This window comes from Nannobrachium achirus, assembly GCF_963921795.1.
Source record: "Nannobrachium achirus genome assembly, chromosome: 22".
Lineage (NCBI taxonomy): Eukaryota > Metazoa > Chordata > Actinopteri > Myctophiformes > Myctophidae > Nannobrachium > Nannobrachium achirus.
Genome location: NC_137829.1, coordinates 26005042 through 26026215, shown reverse-complemented (window position 1 = coordinate 26026215; position 21174 = coordinate 26005042). Strand labels below are relative to the sequence as shown.

At 41.1% G+C, this 21174-nt stretch overlaps 1 protein-coding gene across 3 annotated transcripts; it reads right to left on the bottom strand.

Annotated features, from left to right (window-relative positions):
• Positions 1 to 1337: 1337 nt before the first annotated feature.
• hat1 (histone acetyltransferase 1) lies at positions 1338 to 18844 on the bottom strand. Of its 3 annotated transcripts, none has more exons than XM_080752641.1 (12): positions 18766 to 18844; positions 17806 to 17877; positions 17381 to 17456; positions 16035 to 16155; positions 8898 to 9074; positions 8431 to 8454; positions 8129 to 8250; positions 7451 to 7555; positions 6573 to 6679; positions 5635 to 5786; positions 4572 to 4688; positions 1338 to 2057 (listed from the first exon to the last, which is right to left on the bottom strand). In XM_080752641.1, exons 1-12 carry the CDS (start codon positions 18770 to 18772, stop codon positions 1887 to 1889), a joined length of 1251 nt encoding a protein of 416 aa, XP_080608767.1. In that variant the 5' UTR covers positions 18773 to 18844; the 3' UTR covers positions 1338 to 1886. The 3 variants fall into 3 exon arrangements, with proteins under 3 accessions (XP_080608767.1, XP_080608768.1, XP_080608769.1); XM_080752642.1 differs by having other exon boundaries at positions 8431 to 8451; XM_080752643.1 differs by lacking the exon at positions 8431 to 8454.
• Between the last annotated feature and the right edge of the window lie 2330 nt (positions 18845 to 21174).

Genomic DNA, 21174 nt, shown 5'->3' with positions numbered 1-21174 from the left:
GTGGGGGCAGTAATTAAACTTCTGTAAACACAACTGTGTGGTCTGGAATAAGGTTCGGGGTTACACAGCCCTCTCTGACAACTTCAGGGGCCTGTATGTTGTCTCGGCTATTTCCACACCCAACACTCCCCACGTCCCTTTAATTTGTTCAAACTGGATAGATATATTATCATGGCATTTTGCCACATTAAACCATAACAACATTGCTACCAACAACCATGCACTGGCTAGACTGGACTTGACATTGGCGGGGAATGCATGTGACCTCCCATCCAGTCCAAAGCAGCTTACTACTTCCATGTCAGACAGTTGAGCCTCCGCAGTGCTATGCAGAGTGAGAGCACCCACTCATACCATATAAAATACAGACAACTAAAGTGAGATGACTCCCCTTGTGGCCACGAGTGGATTCAATCATTCTGAATCAGAGCTGGTGAAGGGTTCTGAGGTTTTGTCTTGTTTCAAGTGGAGAGAAAAAAAATTGAAAATTAACCTAGCAGCCTTCATTTAGTGAAAATGTGCTAAAGTATTCAATGATGGCTATTCATCACACTGATCTGCACAAGTGGGGCAACACAGTCGCACAAAGGTTTTAAATTGAAAACCAAAACGCTCATTAGCACTCAACATCAATGGCAATCACAAGTTGCATTAATGACAAGAGGGTGCCTGAACAAAATTACATCCCTAAAATGGTTAAAATAAATAAAGCAACTACTGGAAAATGCAACTGAAACCCATACTGCTAGAATACACTAGAAAAGAAATGTATCTAAACTGATAGTGGGCAGGGTTTCCCAGAGCATTCTGTGCGGATACTGTTAGTTTGACTCTACAAACCAAGACAATGAGACTTGTTTGAAAAGGGAAAAAGAATTGTCAATACATATTTGACAAATTAAGCTCTTGGAATACTAGAAAATACCTTTAGAAATATTTGCTGGGAACTGTGCTCAGTGTACTGTATATAGGTAGAAAGAATCATTTAAACATAATGTAATATTACATTCACCCATTGTTGCATTGGTGATTCAATGTTTAGGGGACGCTCTTTTAATGATGTCACACGCACATTGCTTAACACCTACTCTACCTGAGTTAGCTGGTCAGACAATGTTCTACTAATTTGTTAAATCACCCTGTTGTGACACTACAGCTTTTGTAAACATTGTCGAGGCGTGAACTTAATGGTTGTTTTATATCGATGCATGTCCGTGCCCATGTTCCTGCGGAAAAGGATTTGGTACAGCGTGTACGTGCATGACACGACCAATGCAACACTGCATTCATCCAAAAACAAATGTGACCACAAAAAAGGAATAGAAACACAATTTGAGCAATATACAAAACGATTTATTAATTTCAGTATGAAGTGCTTCAAAACCAGCATTCTAACTTCCCAGAAAGTATTTGACAAAAGAGATCAGAGAAAAGGAAATCAAGCCAGTCTATTAATGGAGAGGATTTGTGTCCTTGCTGGATGGATGGAGCTCCCATCAGCTGTGAATGATTTATGAATCACTGAAATGTCACAGCGTGATTACACACACACAGGACAAAGAGCAGGGTGCTCAGCCTTTACTGTACATCTACTGTATAAACATCAGTGGGGGATGGATGGGGGTTTCAGTTGTACAAATGGGTTGGGCCAGGCTCGCACACACAGAGAGACAGTCTACAACAGTTCTCCTCTCCAACGCAGCACCAGTAAACCCTACTCAACTATTATAAATCCATAACGCTCTCCCGCAATTCAAAAATCATTACGGTTGAAACCAAAGTCTGTGGGCTATGGAGGGCTTTGTACAGGCAGAGTGTGAGAACACACCCTGTGTTTTTGTCTGAGGGTGGGCTCCAGGGGTCACCGGGTCTCCATGGATGCCCGATCAGACCTGCGATGCAACTCTCTCGATTATTCTCCTGTACTCTCCCAAGACATCCTGGTAGCTCTTCTCCAGTTCCTCGTGCTGCAGTTGAGTGTCCATCTGCCCAATTTGGGACACCAGCTCCTCTGGCCGCAGGCATTTCATCATCTTGGTCAGTTCCCTCTGGTTCTTCTACACGTGAGAAGTAAACACACACAGTGTCAGAGCACTGACGTACTCAAACGGCTTCTTCACAGACGTGTATAGATCTGTGATCGCTAATAAGTTGCCTTGTCTTTAAGTTCTGAAATTGTTTCAAAACCACAGGAATTTAAACGATAAATAATATCATAAATGCTTCTCGTGCTACAGAAACCACATACAGTTAGTGAGACAAAAAAGATGCATTGGAAAGAGGGGGAAGGATAGACAAAGTATTATGTAGCGAGTCCGTCTGAGTGCTGAAAGGCATTGGACGCAGACCAGAAATGTGGAGCCTGCTGCAGGATGCTTCATTCAAAACCTCCACTCACTCACATGCGTGCACATAAGTAACATTACGCACACGTCCACCATTTGTTCACTCGGGAATTGCGGGTAAGAGAATCCAGGCTTGAGCATAGATGCATAGATGCACGCACGCACACACGCGCACACACACACACACACACACACACACACACACACACACACACACACACACACACACACACACACACACACACACACACACACACACACACACACACACACACACACACACACACACACACACACACACACACACACACACACACACACACACACACACACACACACACACACACACACGGGCCTCTGCCTAACTACGAACCAAACCTCCTCGGGAGAAAAAAATAAGAACAGCATGCATCTGGCCACCAGATCTCTCCTAGCCATTCTCCCAAGAAATTCCTACTTCCCTTTTCACCGCATCGGGCTACCCCCCCCCCCCCCCCCAGTCAGATACTGGCTGTTTCAAGAAATGCGGTTGTACTGCTGACAGCAATCCTCTAATGGTCGGTATGCAGAGTTTCACTGTGACACTAAAATATAAAATGTCACTAACAAACAGGTTGAGGGGAGTGATATAGGCGCTATGCTTACATACACAGACTGATTCAGTGATACGCTTGCATACATCCAGGTCTATTCCTTTACAGGCTGATTCATATATATATACAGGTCTATCCCTGATTCTGTTTCGCCGGGCACCGAGTTAAATTATAGTACATACATGGGCAACTGGCGGCCCGGGGACCACATGCGGCCCCCACCTTCACTTAATGCGGACCGCAGGTTAATATCGGAATACTGATTGATTATTATTGATTTCAGCTGTTCCAATTCCAAACATGCAAACATGACCCGCTTTAATTACTTCAATAGCATATGACAAGTATTTAAAAAAAGAAAATAGTCTTTTTTTATGTTGAATGTAATTTGTATTTAAGTTCATAAAGTTAACATAAGTATAACTAAATGCATTTGAAATGAAATAAAAATGTTACTTTTCAGGATTCCAATTCAAAAATAGCAAAAATAGCTGATCTACAAGCTCAAAACGCGTCGCACTGCGACGCGTTTTGAGCTTGTAGATCGGCTATCTTTGCTACTTTTGTGTGACATAGAATGACGGAGTATAGAGCATTCATTTACGAAAAGGGTTAAAATATGAGATGACTGCCCGATAGTATATGCAATGTGGCCCTCTGGAGTGAGTGTGGAAATATAGTGGCCCTCTATGTTGAGCAAAAATCTGAAAATCAATTTAAAAGGACTTTTGCATTTTATAAACATCACTGCTTACCGAAACGCAATCGCACAACCTTTCAATAGAAAGTGAAAATGTGGGAGAAAACTACGAAAATGTCAACAACATTGTTTGATTTGAATGACTGCAGTCTTGGTGAAATTTGAACAGCACAGCAATAGTCACAATATTCGGAGGCCACTGCTTGACAGACAGCATGGAACAAGAAATACGCACACTTGCATGAAAATTATTTCTCTCAATAAAATGCAGTTACAACTAATGGCACCTGCCTGAATAGAAAGACACAGCAGGGGCAAAACCACGGTGTGCAGTGTGCACTATTGTTGCTACAACAATAACACATTGGTATTTTATACATTTCCACAGGAAGGATCAATCTTTCTCCTAGCTCTACCAGGTAACAAAAATGCAACAATAATCAGCTAAAGGCAGATAAAGCTTAGCCTTATAGTACAAATGGACATTCTTGACTGCTTCAATAAAGAGCTGTATTGTAATTTTTTTTCCTTCTGGTTGTGTTGCAACACCGAGTGCATTTCTGAAGCCGCATTTTTGTCTTATTTGTGAGTGTGGAGGATCTTGAGGAATGGGGGAAGTTGTAGCTTAATGGGTAGAGGCCATCTGGTAATCAGAAGGTCACTGGTTCCCCCCAGTTCACCCAGTATGTGTGTCCCTGAGCAAGACACTTAACCCCCAACAGCCCCCCCCAAACCCCAAGCGCTCATCAAGACTTGTCTGAGCACCCATCAGCAGGATGAAACTGAAACACATTTTTACTGGCAGGATTAAAGGTCTACCCCTCTTAGGACATTTCTCATTTCAGAATGAGTTATGCATTTGGTTTATTTTGCCCTGTGTACATGTGAAATACAACATGCCTTATCGTACCTGATACAATAATGATATGGTACCTTGTATGGTCCAAAAAGCCTCCTTTTGACCTCAAGCCGGTATTCTCTTGCCTTTTCTTCATCACTCATGTCCGTCTCTCTCAGGCGTAGGATCTCATACACTCGCCTTGCATGTTTCTGTAAAGAGGAAAGAAGAAGGGGGATCAATGTCTTTCTCTTTTGGAAATCAGCACAGTTTGCTTCAAGAGGCATATAAAATGCATCGCAGCAGGATGGCACCAGGTCTGCTTGAGCCATTCATGCCTGCTGATATCCTGCCTTTAAGGGGTCTTTTCCATGAAAGGGCCAAGGTGGCAAGAAAAGTCACCATTTATAGTCCCTTTATACAGCAGGCCTCAGGCTGTGATAATCAGCTACACCAATCGGGTGTGCAGTACTGTGCACACATACACACAGTATTCTTATTTTTGCATAATGGGACTGTGGTTGCCCAACGAGGGGGAGTGGGCAGGGGGTTCGAGATAAATATATATTTTTTACTCTACAAAGTTCATAATATGCAATATGTAATAGCAGATAAAAAACAAATATTCTTTTTTTTACATTTGTTTATTTAATTAACTGGATTTAATTGAAAATCTAATTCAACTTATACAATCTGACAAAGTAGAGAAGCTGATTTTCAGCAGGAATAGAACGGGAGTCTTACTACCAGGATAAATAAACGAAAGTTAGTCAAACTCTCTGTTTGTACACACACGTACACACACACACACACACACACAGAGGACAAGACTAATACAAAGATGACCGGTGGTCTGGGCACCCTAGGCTGCAATGTTTGCTGCATGTCACTCCCCATTTCCTGTTAGTCTGTCATATCAATAAATGCATAAAAAAAAGAAAAGAAAAAAAAATCACAGGAGAAAGATCAGGTGGTTATGATATGAACTCATGTATTACATCACACATTTGGCACAAGAGCCCTTCTTGCTGTAACTCAGGTTGAGTTAACGATAGATTATCCAGGTCACTACTGTTATGTTTAGCATGGCAGCATGGTGGTGCTTGCAGATGACATCAGTCATTATGTTATTTGAATGCATGGATGTACTGCACGCACCTTGTTTATCTTGAGCTTCTCCTGAGCTTCTGTGACCATGTCATCAGAGAAGCCGTGGTGCAGCTTGTCTGTAGAGAAGGCGGGCAGGTCCTGACACAGCTTGACCAGGACGAAGTCTCTCAGCTTCACGTAGCTCTCGGAGGGGTCCTCCGCTAGAGGTTATACAACACAGTACAACTATCACAGGCTGACTGTGACGATTAACTTATGAGCCTGTTCAGGGTTTTAAGTGATCCATATGCCCCCGTAACTTCACATGGAATACTTCAATATATGGCAATGTAATTGTGTGTGTGTGTGTGTGTGTGTGTGTGTGTGTGTGTGTGTGTGTGAGAGAGTGAGAGAGCAGCTGTGCACGTGCATCCAGCCTGTGCACATGCACACATACAGTATCTGGGGCTCCAAGGGTATCTGTTAAAATGCTAGTAATATACATACATTATTTCCAATCTCCGCTTCTGTGAGTGAGTACTCATTGCCAAGCAACAAGGAAATATTACTCCCAGGCCATATATGGGTACTACCATGCTAGCGGGAACTCTCATTCCATTCAGTGGCCAAATTCAAAGTGGAGTAATTTCACAGAAAGGGTTCCTGTCTGAAAAGAAAAGCTGGGATGCTTCTTTAGTATTCTGCCTCTGTCCCTGTGCAAAGCAATTATTTCTATGTAGCCGGTTTCAATAGAGCCTCGGCAAGTATATATTACCAAGCCTGCCTCTTCAAATGAAATCTACATAGGAGGCACAGAACTCATCCTATTCCGACAGAACAATGTCAATGCAATGAACAAGAATATAGGTCATTCAAAATGACCCGTGATTATCATGACAATTCTTACTGGGTCATGTAGGTATAGTCAGTATAGTTAGTATATAGACTTATATATTGTATAAGTATACTGTATATACTAACTAAACAAAACATTTAGATGCACACACCTGTAATGTCTTGTACTTTAGGCAAAGTGCAATAATATCTGTGCACGGCTTCCAGAAGCTGAGCTCCATGTCCTTCTCCTTGGAATGGTGGCAGGACCAACATTTGGCTGGTTAGTAGAGAGAGCATACACACATTTCATTGCATGCAGGGGACCAATATGATAATAAAGCATTGTTTCCCAAACAGTGGGTCGGGACCCATTTGTGGGTCATGAACAAATTTTTATGGGTCACAAGTAAATATCCCTTTATTTTTTAGTTTCCGACATTTTGTTTCCAATTTTTATATTGAAAGATAAAAAAATAAAAAAGATCACAATCTCTCATAAAAGAATTTAATGAATAATAATAAAAAAAAGTCATTCTATAGATTAGAAAACAAATGCTTAAAAAGTAGTGAAAGCAGCCAATCTACAAGCCCACAACTCGGTGAGAAGCGGCACGTTGTGAGCTTGTTGATCTGCTGTTTTCACTAGCTTTGGGTCCCGGGCAAATATCTGATTTCTCTTTTGGGTCTTGAGCTAAAAGGTTTGGGAACCATTGTGATAAAGATAATGTAGAGAAGACAAATTAAACATAGAAGAGGAATAATGATTTTGTGCAAAGAATTCAACATAGGAATGGAATTATTTTCTGTAACAGCAGCCTATGTAATAATGGAAGTTGTGTCCATCAATGTATCACACAAAAATGCTTATCTATAAAGCTGTTTTTAGATACTAATCACGTTGGGTTTCATAATGAAACAAAATGTGGTTGAATGGTTGGCTATATAAGCCCGTAATTTGAGCTTTTTAGGAACAGGAGAAAGAAATGTATAATTTTCCACTCCTTTTTATACAAAAGAATGGGAAGGCACGTGCTACCCCAGCAATTACCTTACACGTGGTCGGGTTTTGTCTGGGTACACATAGTAATTATAAACTGTCATGTAGCCAACAGTTGCGTAGAGAGTCTCCCCATCTTTATTGTACTTCTCAAATCTGCAGATAAAACACAAAGGCAAGCAGGTCAATTACAGGCACACTCCCATGCAGCGTCCATTTTATGCTCTCCATTCTCCTGTCCCCCTCTTTCCCCCAATGTCAGCATGCTGAAGCAGCCAGGCTCCGATTGGTACACCTGCTACAACCTGAATACATTATGCACTTAATTGGAGTACTGCAACTTAGAGAAGGAGAAGGGGTTGGAGGAGGGATTGAGCTCCTCCAAATCACTTCAGTCCATTTACCCATTGTCAGTATTAATAGGTGCCAGAGTAAAGAAAACACTGGCAGAGGCTCTTTTTACTGTTTAGACATTGTTCTGCGTTTCAAAAGACAACAGTATTCAATTCAGCTCTTGCCCCTGAAAAAAATGAAAAGGCCCTCGGGCACAAAGGAACCTCTTGCCAGATCAACATTTCTCCAACGAGGAAATATAATCAAACTGGCTGAGTAATTGGTCCCAAGCGCCTCAAAGGGGTGCTTTGTTTTTCAATGACATACAATAAAGGCTTTAGGTGGGATGGAGAGAGGGGGTTGGAGTGATGTTGGTTAAGGAAGATGGCCACTTACACAAGAAAGAAGTCCCAGTGATCGTCGTCCACGTCAATGAAACTGGCCGTCTCGATGAACCACATGAGGAAGGTCTGCAGGCGCTCATGGTACTCTCGGAATCCTGGACAAGTCATGTCCACCTTAGGAAAATGTGCCACACAGTGTCTGATTAGGTTCCCCATAGAATGCAGTAATATTGCTGCAAGATGATGAACTGTGCCATGGGCTTGCACCATGTACAAGTCAAAACCAACAGTGGCAAAACATTTAAAATGTGATAAAGGAGAAAAGCGACAACACAATGATATGGAAAATTATACCTTGTGAATGATATCTGCTTTCTGCTGTCAGGCAGAAATCAGCCAACTCCAAAATGTTGAAAAACAAAAACAAAGCAATACTGCCCCATCAAAGGTGGTATTGTCACAATAGATACGTGTGTCATTATATTATCACCATTTTACCACTTTTGAGTTAGGAGGTTGTCTGACAATGGATCTCCCTCTCCAAGTTAGTTGATTTTTGCAGACAGTTTGAAGATCCAAAGGAGTTAGGAGGTTTTGTCAGAAGCACCTTTTAATACTTTTCATTGGTTCATTATTTTTTTAAACACACAGACGTGAAGGGTGTTCAATAGCGTTGAATTATGGGAAAGTAAAGCAAAAATAAAAAAGCTGAAAATTTGAGTTAGCCGATTTCTGCCCGACAGTGAAATTATTTTCTCGTGGTGGTTGTGTTTTCCCCCCCACAAATAGGCACGTTCAGAAATGATTAGATAGGTGTGTACCTTGTAAATCTGGAATGTGAGTTCTCCCGCTTCCTCGTTGTGGACTTTGTAAGTGTGAAGCTGGGTGCCGAAGGGCTTGAAGTTGGCCTCCTTCTCCAACAATGAGATGAAGTCGTCAGTGTTGGAGCCGAACCCAGCAGGAATGATCTCCCTGATCTTCCCTTCAACATCATCAGGCTGGAGAATTACAAAAACAAGGACAAGGATTTTCTTTTTAATATAAGTATCGGATATATTTTTGACAGATGTTTTCCTGGTTAACAACGTCCACCCTGGTGTGATGTCCCTGTTATGTCATCATCATGTTACAATATTTTCATAAATATTATATATTAAGTGTTTCAAAAAGTTAACATGTTGCACATCAGAATATTCACTGCTGTGTTAACAGTTTCTCTGGCTACTGGCTGGTCCATCCAGAATGACTGCAGCACTTGGGAGAAATTGAGACACTTTCTGCTTTCACACTCAATCACAAAATGAGCATCAAAACAGTTATTTTTGTTCTTTAATTAACAAAAGCTGCAATTCTGGCAGAATACAAAAAATGCAAATGGGTGAATACATATTTTGTGCCAGTGAAAGGAAAACCATTAGGCAATTAAAACTGTCAGCTGAGTAGAGACCAAGCAGAGACCAAAGCACACCCTCCCCTCCCCCCAGTGAAAGGACGTTTAATTCAATACATTTGCTACTTAGGTTAAACCATGAATATGTGATGAAGTTGCCACAATAACGTATTTCTGCTTCTCACTAAGCAATAAAATCTAATGAATTGATCTCAACTTAACAAACCTACCTCGGGCATCTATAATGGAGGTCTCTCGTCTAATCCTGCCAATCGAACTGAATTAAATGAATTTGCCCTCACATTTTCAAAGAGCCTTGAAGACAAAGAGGCCATACCCTTGGACATTTTACTCACTAGATTGTGTGGTTAGTTCAGCTGTAATGTTTGCATTGTATCCATTTCCACAAGGATTGACATGAGAACACTTCACTAAGCAGTCCTTTCACACCATTTACATGTGTGATGGGCATTAGTTCTGTACAGAAACCCTTGCTGCTCAGCATTGAAAACTGGGAAATGAAGAAGGCCTGAGCAAAATGCACTACAAAAGGCTAATACAACACACTGCTAATTCCTCCCTTTCAGGCATCAGCTAATCCAACTGCAAGTAATGCACCTGCAGCTGAATGCCTCTTAACCATTGTAATTGTTCATCCGCATTTCTAAGGAACAAGGAGCATGCTTAAAAGGCCATGGACAAACAAGTCATATTGTCCCGGCCACTCTCCTACAGACTAGACACTGAACTGCACAACCTTTGAGAATAGATGCCACAGTTTGGCACAAATATAACTAAACAATACATCTTTTCAACGTTTTGTTACTTTTCTTTTCATCTCCGAGGATGAACGCACAAAGAGCACACAAAGTATCTAATTTGTTGTGTTTGAAATGCTTTAAATCAGTAAGAAAAAAAGAAAACTGGGCAAGTAAATATAAAGACCATGCACAAGAATTTCCCAACCAAATCAACACATTTTTATAATTAATTACTAATTTAGATATTAATCCAAATAAATAATACTATATTTTACTAACAATTATGAACTCAATATCAAATCAGCTGCATTATAACTACCTCTAGCCTTTTGCAATTTTCACAAAGTGCCAGATCTGTGTGCAACCGCAACAGTAATTGGCCTGGCGCCTAAACAAGGTTGGCTACCGAGTAGTGCGGGATTATAGTGATTCTGGCTGGTTTTAGTGGTAAAAGGTGATCTGTGATGAGAGACTCGTATGAAAGTGGCAGCTGCATGAACTCTATCCCTCCCCTCCCTCTTATAGACTCCTGCTCTACCCTCTCACCAGCTGCACCGCACCCAGACAGTCAGCATGCTCTCAGAGACAAACACTCTTCAGACGCAGCCTGAACTCTGCTACTCCCTAACTCTCTACCTCTGCAGCAGCTGCACTCAAATCCTTAACAAGGTGAACACTCAGGGGTCAAAACAACAGTCAGTAGTGGCAGACAGACAGACAGACATTTCGGTTAGCTAGTAGCAATAGTTTACTCTTCAAAAGCATGTTGCCGAAAAGCAAATTCCGCTCTACTTTGGTCGTAAGAGCAGGTCTCATGGAATTGGGGATGTACAAGGTGCCAAAGATACAAGTTATGTGTCACCATCAGACAGTCATCCAATGAAATAATCAAAATACTGATCCCGTTTACTGATTCACATTCCACAACCACACACTTTTTAAAGTGAGCGCTTACTCAAAACACATTTTGTAGGCAACTTAGTTTATGTGTGCTTACAGGCCTGGCACAACTTTTGAAAATGTTTTATAGTATCAAATCAAATAAAGAAATATTTAAAGCAGCCAGTGGTCTTTTATGAAATCTCAAGGAAACCTGTAGTCCATGCAAACTCCATCCAAAACATCACGTGAGGCAAAGATAATCACATTATTGCCAGTACAGCTATTCTATTGGGCATGGATTCTCAGGAGACCAATTGGGTATGGACTCTCAGGAGACCAAAACAGGTTTTATTTTATCTTCATTTGTAGTTAGAAATATATTTGAGAGAGATGTCAAGCAGGGAAGCAATTCTCCTCTTCCTGCTGACTCAATCACAGGGGCCTCAAAGATCAATCACGTCTCTTTGACCCCTATACAAAAACCTTCAGACAGGGAGAAGGATTAGTGTACCGACATCATGGGGGTCTATGGTGGGCTTTGATTAGTCCAACAAAACAGGAGATCTCTTACCAGCATAATGTCACTACGCAGAGACTGGTCCCGGCTCAGTGTCAGTTAACTAACATGAGGAACAAAGGAAATGGACCCCAGACCAGGCAGTCTTTTGCTTCTTTTCAAAGTTGGCTAAGTAATCAACACATCAACGTTTTCCCCCCATAATGTCTGCATACGAGGGGGAAAATGTGATCCAGTCACCCTCTTGTACAAGAACTAGGCACACTGGCCCTCTGTAATAAAATTAAGTTATTGCATAAATTATTACTTAGGGACATAAAGTTAACATAAAATAGAATTAAATCCTTGCCCTATTCAACCTTGTGCTAAAGATGCCAGAGAGGGACATTTTTCATGGAAGACTGAAGAAGATCATTGGATACTGCTCATGCTGTGACGGAACATTTACATTTTCTTCACTTTACTGCACGACAGGCAGCTCAGTTAAGTATACGAGACTGGCCACTCTTTAAAGAAAAACAAATAAATACATATGGGACATATGGAACCTGTGTACTGATGTTCCTGTTGCTGAGTGACAACCCTGCTCTTGATCTGGGAATGTGTAGTTAACCACATGCCCCCTCAGATACACAAGGAATCACCATTCACCAGACTAGTTTACACCTGACAGTGGAGTTTTGACAGGAGAGTATAATGTGTGTGGACGTTCCAAGTAATCTTCCCCAGTTCCCCCATTATCTGAAAAGGCATACGTACCAACAAGTGGTAATTCACTTGTGCATAGCCAACTTCCCACCTGCAGACACTGTTAAATGTGAGAGCAGTATTGATGGGAGACAAAAATGGGCCTCTGTGGTGGCCCCCCAAAACCAAAACAAAATAAATAATAATAATAATCATAATAATCTAGACATCGTTGTCAAGTAAGTTTTATTTTTTTATAAAAGTCTGCTAACTGGTGGGTTGGCACTGCCAAACAGGCATGAAGTATGACATTAGCTAGAAGGGATGGATGAGCAAACATAACATTGGTGGCTGTTGATACAGGCACAAAACATAATAAATGGCTTGTTGGTAGCCAGCTGGAACTAGAAGGGAGAAAGCTAGAATTATTCTAGCATAATTCCTATGCAAGTCCTTGCTTTTCAGTATTGACGGGAGCTGAATTTTGTTTTTGTAAATATTGTATCCATCTGATTTTTGTTGTACCTGGGTGTATGAGAAATCATATTATTCATGACCTTCTGCCCAATTATCTCCCAGGATGTGAGATGAAAAGGCAGTTTGGCTGTTTCTTTACTCGAAAAAAAAAAATGCCATCTTTAATTTTGTTCTTTCAGTCATACTCAAGCTTATTACAAGTTTTTATTATTTGATTTTAGGGATTTAAGGATTGGCCTTTTGGATTTCCTATTTAAATGTGTGCTGTGTTTGTTTGCTTGTGTCTACCATATTTTGAGAGACAAATGGAAGGCTAAATTGGTTGGTAATCACACGTTAGTATAGGCCTGTATGGCTTGGTGAAACAACATGTGATGTTTTAGATACCTTGTGGCTTAATAACACTATAAGCGCTACTGTCAGAACAGCAGCCTTTTCACATTTATTTTCATCTGAACAGCAACTGTCAGGCTGGCAATCTCAGGCCTGTCTGTGTAGAACTCTAAAAAGAGATGCAGATTTTAAGTTCTATGAAGTTCTGTATTTGTTTTGAGCCATTGACATCAATGTTGTGGTGTATTTTCAATTAATTGTTTTATGGCACTTGGGCTTAAAAACACGTTTGTTTACCCCCTCTTTTTTTCTACAAGCAACAACTAAGAGTATGCTCTGCTTGGACAGCAGAACACAAATAAATGAAATATGTATACTGTATATATGATCAATCAAATCAGTTAAGCACAGGTGACAGGCGAAGGTTTTGTTCAGCAGCCTGTTTTATATAAAAACTCTGACAGTCTCTCGTTATGGCTCATGATACTCCGGTATCGCTCACCAGGTCGAGGGTGTGGCAGTGGTTCGAACAGGCTGCGGCTGGGGTTAGGTCCTTGATGATACTCTCAGCCGTGGCTATGCATTCTTGTGTATTTCCCGGAGGGAGGGAAGCACACCTCTTACTATGCGCTGAGCTGTCGGCAACACTCTCTGCAGAGCTCTGCGTATTAGGGATGGTATAGTTCCCATACCAGGCAGTAGAGCCGTTGCTGATCCTTCTTCACCACTTTTGGTGCATTGATGCATGGACCATTTCAGATCCTCCTCTGAGATGTGTATTCCAAGGAATTCATTTAATGTCACTGACCTTTTCCACCTCAATGCCAATGATGTGAATTGGATTGGGGCGTGCTCTCTTTGGCCACCTGAAATATCAGCTCCTTGGTGACATCGAGAGAGGTTATTCTACTTACACCATTGTGTTAGCGTACGGACCTTGTCTCTGTAGCAGGCCGTCTTGTTTGGAACGGTCGGTCAAGCCCATGGCGTACTTGATGACGCAATAAACCCTTTTGTAAATCCCGCCCCATTCTGCCCTGTTACTATGATGGGACATTAACCCTGGGCAGATTGTTTTTATAGTGGAAGTGGATGGGATTTTTTTTCCCTTCATAGCCTCATTACAGCTATATAAAGTACCAAAGGAAAAACACCTAGGTGATATTAATAAAAAGGGAAGACAAAGGTACAGTAGTTACATTGCAAAACAGGGGGTTTACCCGAAAATATATGTTTTAATGTGTTTAATCCCAGTGGGACAGAATCCTCTTTGCAGATTCTTTTATAGTGTAAGTGGATGGGATTTTTTTTCCCTTCATAGCCTCATTACAGCTATATAAAGTACCACAAAAAACACATCTACGTGATATTAATAAAAAGGGAAGAAAAAGGTACAGTAATTACATAGCAAAACAGTAGTTTTCCCCCGAAAAATAAATGTTTTAATTAGTTTAATCCTCTGGATCAGAGATAGAAAGAGAAGCGCATTGCATCTTGGGTACTAGGAAGAGGACAGAGAGAATGTTTCTCCTCACATAATAGGCTGGCTTTTCGTAATTCTGCCCATTTAAATTATATGTACCCAATCGTGACTCTTAGACCATTGATAAGGTACATGTGAACTAGTTTGTTGAAGCTTATTCGTTATGATGAGCGAGATCGCTTGACGCTTGCCGTCGCTATCACCGTACCGGCCGATCTCCGTGTCGCGCACTGCGGACAGTTTTTGAAAGCCTGAAGCAACATTCTCCACTGCACAAACTCCACCCCCGATAGCAAAAAGTGAATGTATTTTTCTGGTTGGCCAGTCAGGGAGTCTCAGGGACCAATCAGAAGGCTGACAAACGGTCTATTGGAGCTGTGAGTGGCCACAGTCGTGTGTATACTGGGAGGAGAGGACTCAGCACATTGTGGGGCTCCTATGTTGAGGGTCAAAGGGTCTGACTTTGTGTTACCCATTCTTACCACCTGACGGCGGCCGACAAAGTCCGGTATCCAGCTACACAGGTCTAGATGCAGGCCTAGATCTCGGAACTTCCGTGTTCAGTCTAGCAGGTAAAATGGTGTTGAATGCTGAACAGAACTGTAATCCACAAAACAACATGCGCACATCATCTGTTCTTCAGCACATCAAAATGCCTGAGGGTGAAGCCGAGGCAACAGTTCAATCCTGAGAAGTTAATGTCCAAGTGTCCTTAAGCAAGACACTGAACCCTGAATTGCTCCCGATGAGCAACATGCCTTGCATGGTTTCCTCCACCATCAGTGTATGTGTGTGAGAATGAATGAATGCAATGCACAGACTGTCTATGTAAAACACCTTGGATAAAGGTGCTACAGTATATAAATGCACTATTTATCATTTAATCTAAAAATAGAAATAGCTAAAATGTTTATGTATGAATGATATACTGAATGTCCAAAACTGAATAGACAATAATATACCGACGGTGGTACAGTCCTTAACCAACTGGTCGCTTATGTGAGGCAGCAGTGAGCAGTTCCATTTAATTATGCAATTAGTCGGGGCGCCCGCTGGCCTGGTGGTCAAGGCGCATACCACATACTAGGCTATGATGCCTGCTGGCGTCGCCGGTTCGATTCCCGATCCGGACGACCTTTGCCACATGTCATTCCCAATCTCTCTCCTCATTTCCTGTCAGTCTACTGTCCTATCAAATAAAGGCATAAAAAGCCCCAAAACAAATCTTTAAAAAAAAAAAAAAAAAAATTATGCAATTAGTCAAACTGGTTCATCTTTCAATCAAACATCCCATTGAGGCATTCTGATTGGCACAAAGCTAATTGTTCTCCACATGTCACGTGTAATGTTATTTTTTAAACAATGTTTCCTGTGCGGAAGAGCACACAAAGGATTTTAAATCTACTAAATTAAAAGGGAAAGTCTTACCTCCACGCAGTCAAACGTCTCAGTGACCTTTGAAGAGTATTTCACTTTGAAGAGGGTGCTCAGATTTCCTGCACTGTAGTATAACTGTATTTGGAGACCTTTGTACCCAAAAGCCACCTCACTGTGGAGAGAACAAATTACTGGTCATGGTGGTGCATGTCTGCTAATTTACAGAGGGACATCGTTCTCTCCATCATTTACAGAAATGAGAGGCTCATAATGAAAACACTTTCTGCAATGTAATCTCTCAAGACAGACACAGAGATCCAACACTGAATCTGTCTGCAACTCCCATTACAACATGTAGAGTTATTAGGAATGTAAACAAGGGAGTACATATTTTAGTTTTGTTATACAAGACAAATCGTTTATATATTCACATTAATTCAAGGAAATAAGAACGCATTGAAGGTGAACAACATTTTGCACATGTAGGGCTTCATCAAGTTGTTTTAAAGGGGAACACACACCGCTCTAATATGGCACCGTCTATTGAAAAACAGAGGGACAGCGAATGCATTTTCCGGCAGCGGACCAGTATCTAACCCTAACCATAACAATAACCTCAGTAAAACTATACCTAACCTCAGTAAAACTATGCCTAAACCTAACCTTAACCCTAACCTCAGTAAAACTATGCCTAACCCTAAACATAACCTTAACCTCTGTAAAACTATGCCTAAACCTAACCTTAACCCTAACCTCAGTAAAACTATGCCGGTCGAACTGCCGGGCTGTGCGGCAGCCGCCGGTCCTTTTGCTGGCAATGCAGCGCGACTGCTGGTCCGTGCTGTGATGCCTGCTGCGGCAGGTGCCGCTGCCGGAGAATGCATTCGCTCCTTCTGGAAAAATGTCTGCCGGTGTGTGTTCCCCTTGAGAGTGTTATATGGGGCTGTTAAGTATGACATCATTTTGTAGGCAGAGGAGAATTTCTGCCCCGAGTTTCCGTGAATCTTTTTACTATTTTTACTATTTACAAATTTTTCTTCTCTTTGTTGTTGAAAGGAAAGTGTTAGAATTATACTTTAGTCGTTATTTTTGTCTCAGATCTGTTGAAATAGCGAGGGACAGAAAATGCTCTGGGGGCAGAGTTCTCCTCTGCCTACAAAATGATGTCACGGCTTAAAAGCCCCATAGTTCTACATGCCTATAGCAATCATTGATATAGTGTGTATTCACCAACAGGTCTTCCTGTCTCTCCAGCTCATTTAATAATGCCAACCCCAATATAGCGCTTTAACTTGAACACTTTTTTTAAATCATAAAAATATTATTTACAACTCCTTTAAATAAGACATTCCTTCATATTCATGGATTATATCATACTGTATGGAGACTTGACTCACTCATCTCCATAAAGCTGGTGACTGAACTCGGGGTGGAATGTTGTGCCATCATCATCCAAATCCTCTGGAAAGCGAACTGAGAAAAAGAGAAACTTATATTACAAATAAAATATAAACTATAAACTTTAATCAATCACAAGATAACTGGAATAAATTACTCTGAAATGAACATAGTCTCTGGAGGTTTAGGTATGTCAGATTTAAGACTTTAATGTTTCTCTGAATCAAATTTGAGATGAATTTACCAATAACAAAAAAAAACAATGACAGTGAAGTACAGTCAGACTTCTCATCTGCCCAACACACACACACACACACACACACACACACACACACACACACACACACACACACACACACACACACAATAGTACATGTTAAGTAATACAATGCTTCTTGGTTGTTATGGCTTCATTTTCTCATACCTAGCTTTAGACAGATGGCTTCATTGGTGTCACACTTGTACTCGGCAAGTTTCTTCTCCATTGTGTTTATCGCTATGGACAAAAAATAATTACAATCATCAGCCTGAATAAAGTCCTGGGTGAACTGGAGGGGAGGGGAGGGGAGGGGGGGTGTCAACTAAAAAGGATCCTAGTAAGCTTTTCGGCTTATTTACATTACACAGTGACAGGAACCACTTCATGTATCTCATATAACATTGAAAGACAGAATGATAGAAAACAGTACTTTGCATTGGATATCATCAACAATTTGTGTTTGATATGTCAGGGCTTCATGTTACATTTAGATGGATAAATGTGGCCAATACATTTACGATGCTGCTGATCTTCCTAGAGAAGCTAAGAGAACACATCTATGTGGCCGTACCTATGTTCCCCAGGTTCTATGTTCCCCAGGTTCTATGTTCCCCACTTTCTTACCACCTAACCCTACCCCTAACCCTAACCATAACCTCACTAAACTAATGCTGTGAGGTGGGGAACATAGAACCTGGGGAACATAGAACCTGGGGAACATAGGTTGGACCCCGGCGCCCCCATGGTTCTAATCTACGCACTCAACCATTAGCTAGCCGGCTATCAACAAATTCAAACATATAATCCAACAACAAAGTCATGAAAGCTTTATCAAAATACATACAGTCTACAGCGTAAAGCCAGCTAGCATGCTATTGACGTTAGCAGATTGGGCCCGTTGTTGAGCTTTTGGAGCGCTTACTGTGTACAACTAGTAACGGTAGCCACTGCAGCTAACTTAGCCTAGCTTAGCTTGTTGATAGAAAATTATCCCAGCATAGTTTTGTTTGACAGTAATGCTAACTCCACACAACCGACAAGCCTGGCAGGTCAAAGCAGCAGCTATGATAAATTGCTAAACGACTGCAATGGATGTGTTAAATGTATCTGTTTACCCCCACTTACCCGCCATTTCTGCACACAGTCGTCTATAGTATGTGTACTAGTAAATGTGTTGTGGTCAGTGCTCACTGCTGCTGCTCACTTGTCCTAAAAGACCCGCGGAATCGGTAGGGCTTCCGTATGTGTTTCCGCCGCTTGTTGCCGCGAGATAACTGCGTGACGGGACTGAGCAACTGAACAACTCCTCAACTCCTCGTCTAGTAAAAAAAAAAAAGAAATCCTCGTCTACTGCTCTAGTAGTAAAGGTCCACAACCAGAACCAACCCTGTCTAAAGTTACGATATAAATTACAATTAAACTATGATAAATCATAGATAGAAAATACTGTAGTCTAGCTCTGGTCCATAGTGTTAGACCAGAGCTGTAGGCTATTGATTGATTGATTGAAAACTTTATTAGAAGTTTGCATAGGAAAAGGTACAGTTTCATGACGGTACAGTTCACTACAAGGTCTACTAAAAGGCGATCCTAGAAAAGACTAAGCTTATTTCCACAGGAAACCATTAAAGTATCTCATATAACATTGAATGACAGACGAATAGAACACAATACTATGCAGTAGATATAGTCAGAAAAAAAAGAAAGAACAAAAAGTGTTCTATATACATATATATACAGGTCCTTCTCAAAAAATTAGAATATTTATTATATATTATAATAAATTATAATTAATAATTATATATTAATATTTTCTTCTGTAACATAATAGATTTTTTAAAACTTTCATATATTTTAGATTCATTGTGCATGCAGTGAAATATTCAAAAGCTTTTTGAGCGGTGGTCACACGTCTCCTATACGTGGCCGTGTGTGTGGGTATCCGTCCGTCCGTCCGGCCGTCCGTGTATGTAGCCTCAAGCCTGCAGTACCTTTTCTGACCACACATGTTAAGGGAGGGGCGCTGTTGTTCTCTCACACACACACACACACACACACACACACACACACACACACACACACACACGGGGGAAGGGTGGGTCAGCATGTGTGGTCAAGTATTTTATTATTATTATTAACAAACTGAATGTTTTAGGGTCAAATAAATTAGAGTGTGTGAAGAAACTACAGCATTGTAAAGCACACTAACCCCGCTGCACCCACCCAGTAGTGCTGTTGCACAGCCTCCACGACCACCGCTCGGTTCACACGGGTGTGATTTTTTTGTTTTAATTTGGATTTTTATGGCATACAGCTCATGAAAATCAAAAATCCATATCTCAAAATATTAGAATATTCCACATGACCACTCAAAAGAAGCATTTATAATACAGAAATGTCAAAGTTCTGAAAGGTTATGTTAATTTATGCACTCAGTACTTGGTATGGAATACTTTTGAACAAATTCCTTCATCAATGGGGCGTGGCATGAAGGTGGTCAGCCTGTGGTACTGCTGAGGTGTTATGAAGCCCAGGTTTGCTTTGATTGAGGCCTTAAGCTCATCTGTGTGGTTGAGTCTGGTGTCTCTCATCTTCCTCTTGACAACACAACACAGATTCTCTGTGGGGTTCAGGTCAGGCCAGTTTGCTGGTCAGTTAAGGCCAGTAATACCATGGTCACTACACCAGTTACTAGTAGTTTTGGCTATGTGGGCAGGTGCCAAGTGCTTCTGGCTAAAGGACATCATCGTCTCCATAAAGCTTGTCAACCTACAGAAGCACAAAGTGCTCAAAAATCCCTGGATAGATGGCTGTGTTGACTCTGAACTTGATAAAACACAGTGGACCAACACCTGCAATACATTGCAATGCTGGTTTTGCCCACATTGTGATTTATCAAGTTCAGAGTCAAGACAGTCATCTACCCGGGGATGTTAGAGCACTTAATGCTTCCGTAGATTGAAAAGCTTTATTGAGATGATAATTTATTTTATCCAGAAGCACTTGGCACCTGCCCACAGAGCCAAAACTACTAGTAACTGGTGTAGTGACCATGGTATTAGCTGGCCTTAACTGACCAGCAAACTGGCCTGACCTGAACCCCACAGAGAATCTGTGTTGTGTTGTCAAGAGGAAGATGAGAGACACCAGACTCAACCACACAGATGAGCTTAAGGCCTCAATCAAAGCAAACCTGGGCTTCATAACACCTCAGCAGTACCACAGGCTGACCACCTTCATGCCACGCCCCATTGATGAAGGAATTTGTTCAAAAGTATTCCATACCAAGTACTGAGTGCATAAATTGACATAACCTTTCAGAACTTTGACATTTCTGTATTATAAATGCTTCTTTTGAGTGGTCATGTGGAATATTCTAATATTTTGAGATATGGATTTTTGATTTTCATGAGCTGTATGCCATACAAATCAAAAATAAAACAAAAAAAGCTTTTGAATATTTCACTGCATGCACAATGAATCTAAAATATATGAAAGTTTAAAAAAATCTATTATATTACAGAAGAAAATGTA

What these genes read in the sequence shown, in the direction of transcription:
- hat1 (XM_080752641.1), bottom strand. An exon ending in AAGCAGATATCATTCACAAG is followed by an intron (nt 8,251 to 8,430) that starts GTATAATTTTCC and finishes CATTTTCCTAAG; the next exon opens with GTGGACATGACTTGTCCAGG. An exon ending in AAAACCCGACCACGTGTAAG is followed by an intron (nt 6,680 to 7,450) that starts GTAATTGCTGGG and finishes TCTACTAACCAG; the next exon opens with CCAAATGTTGGTCCTGCCAC.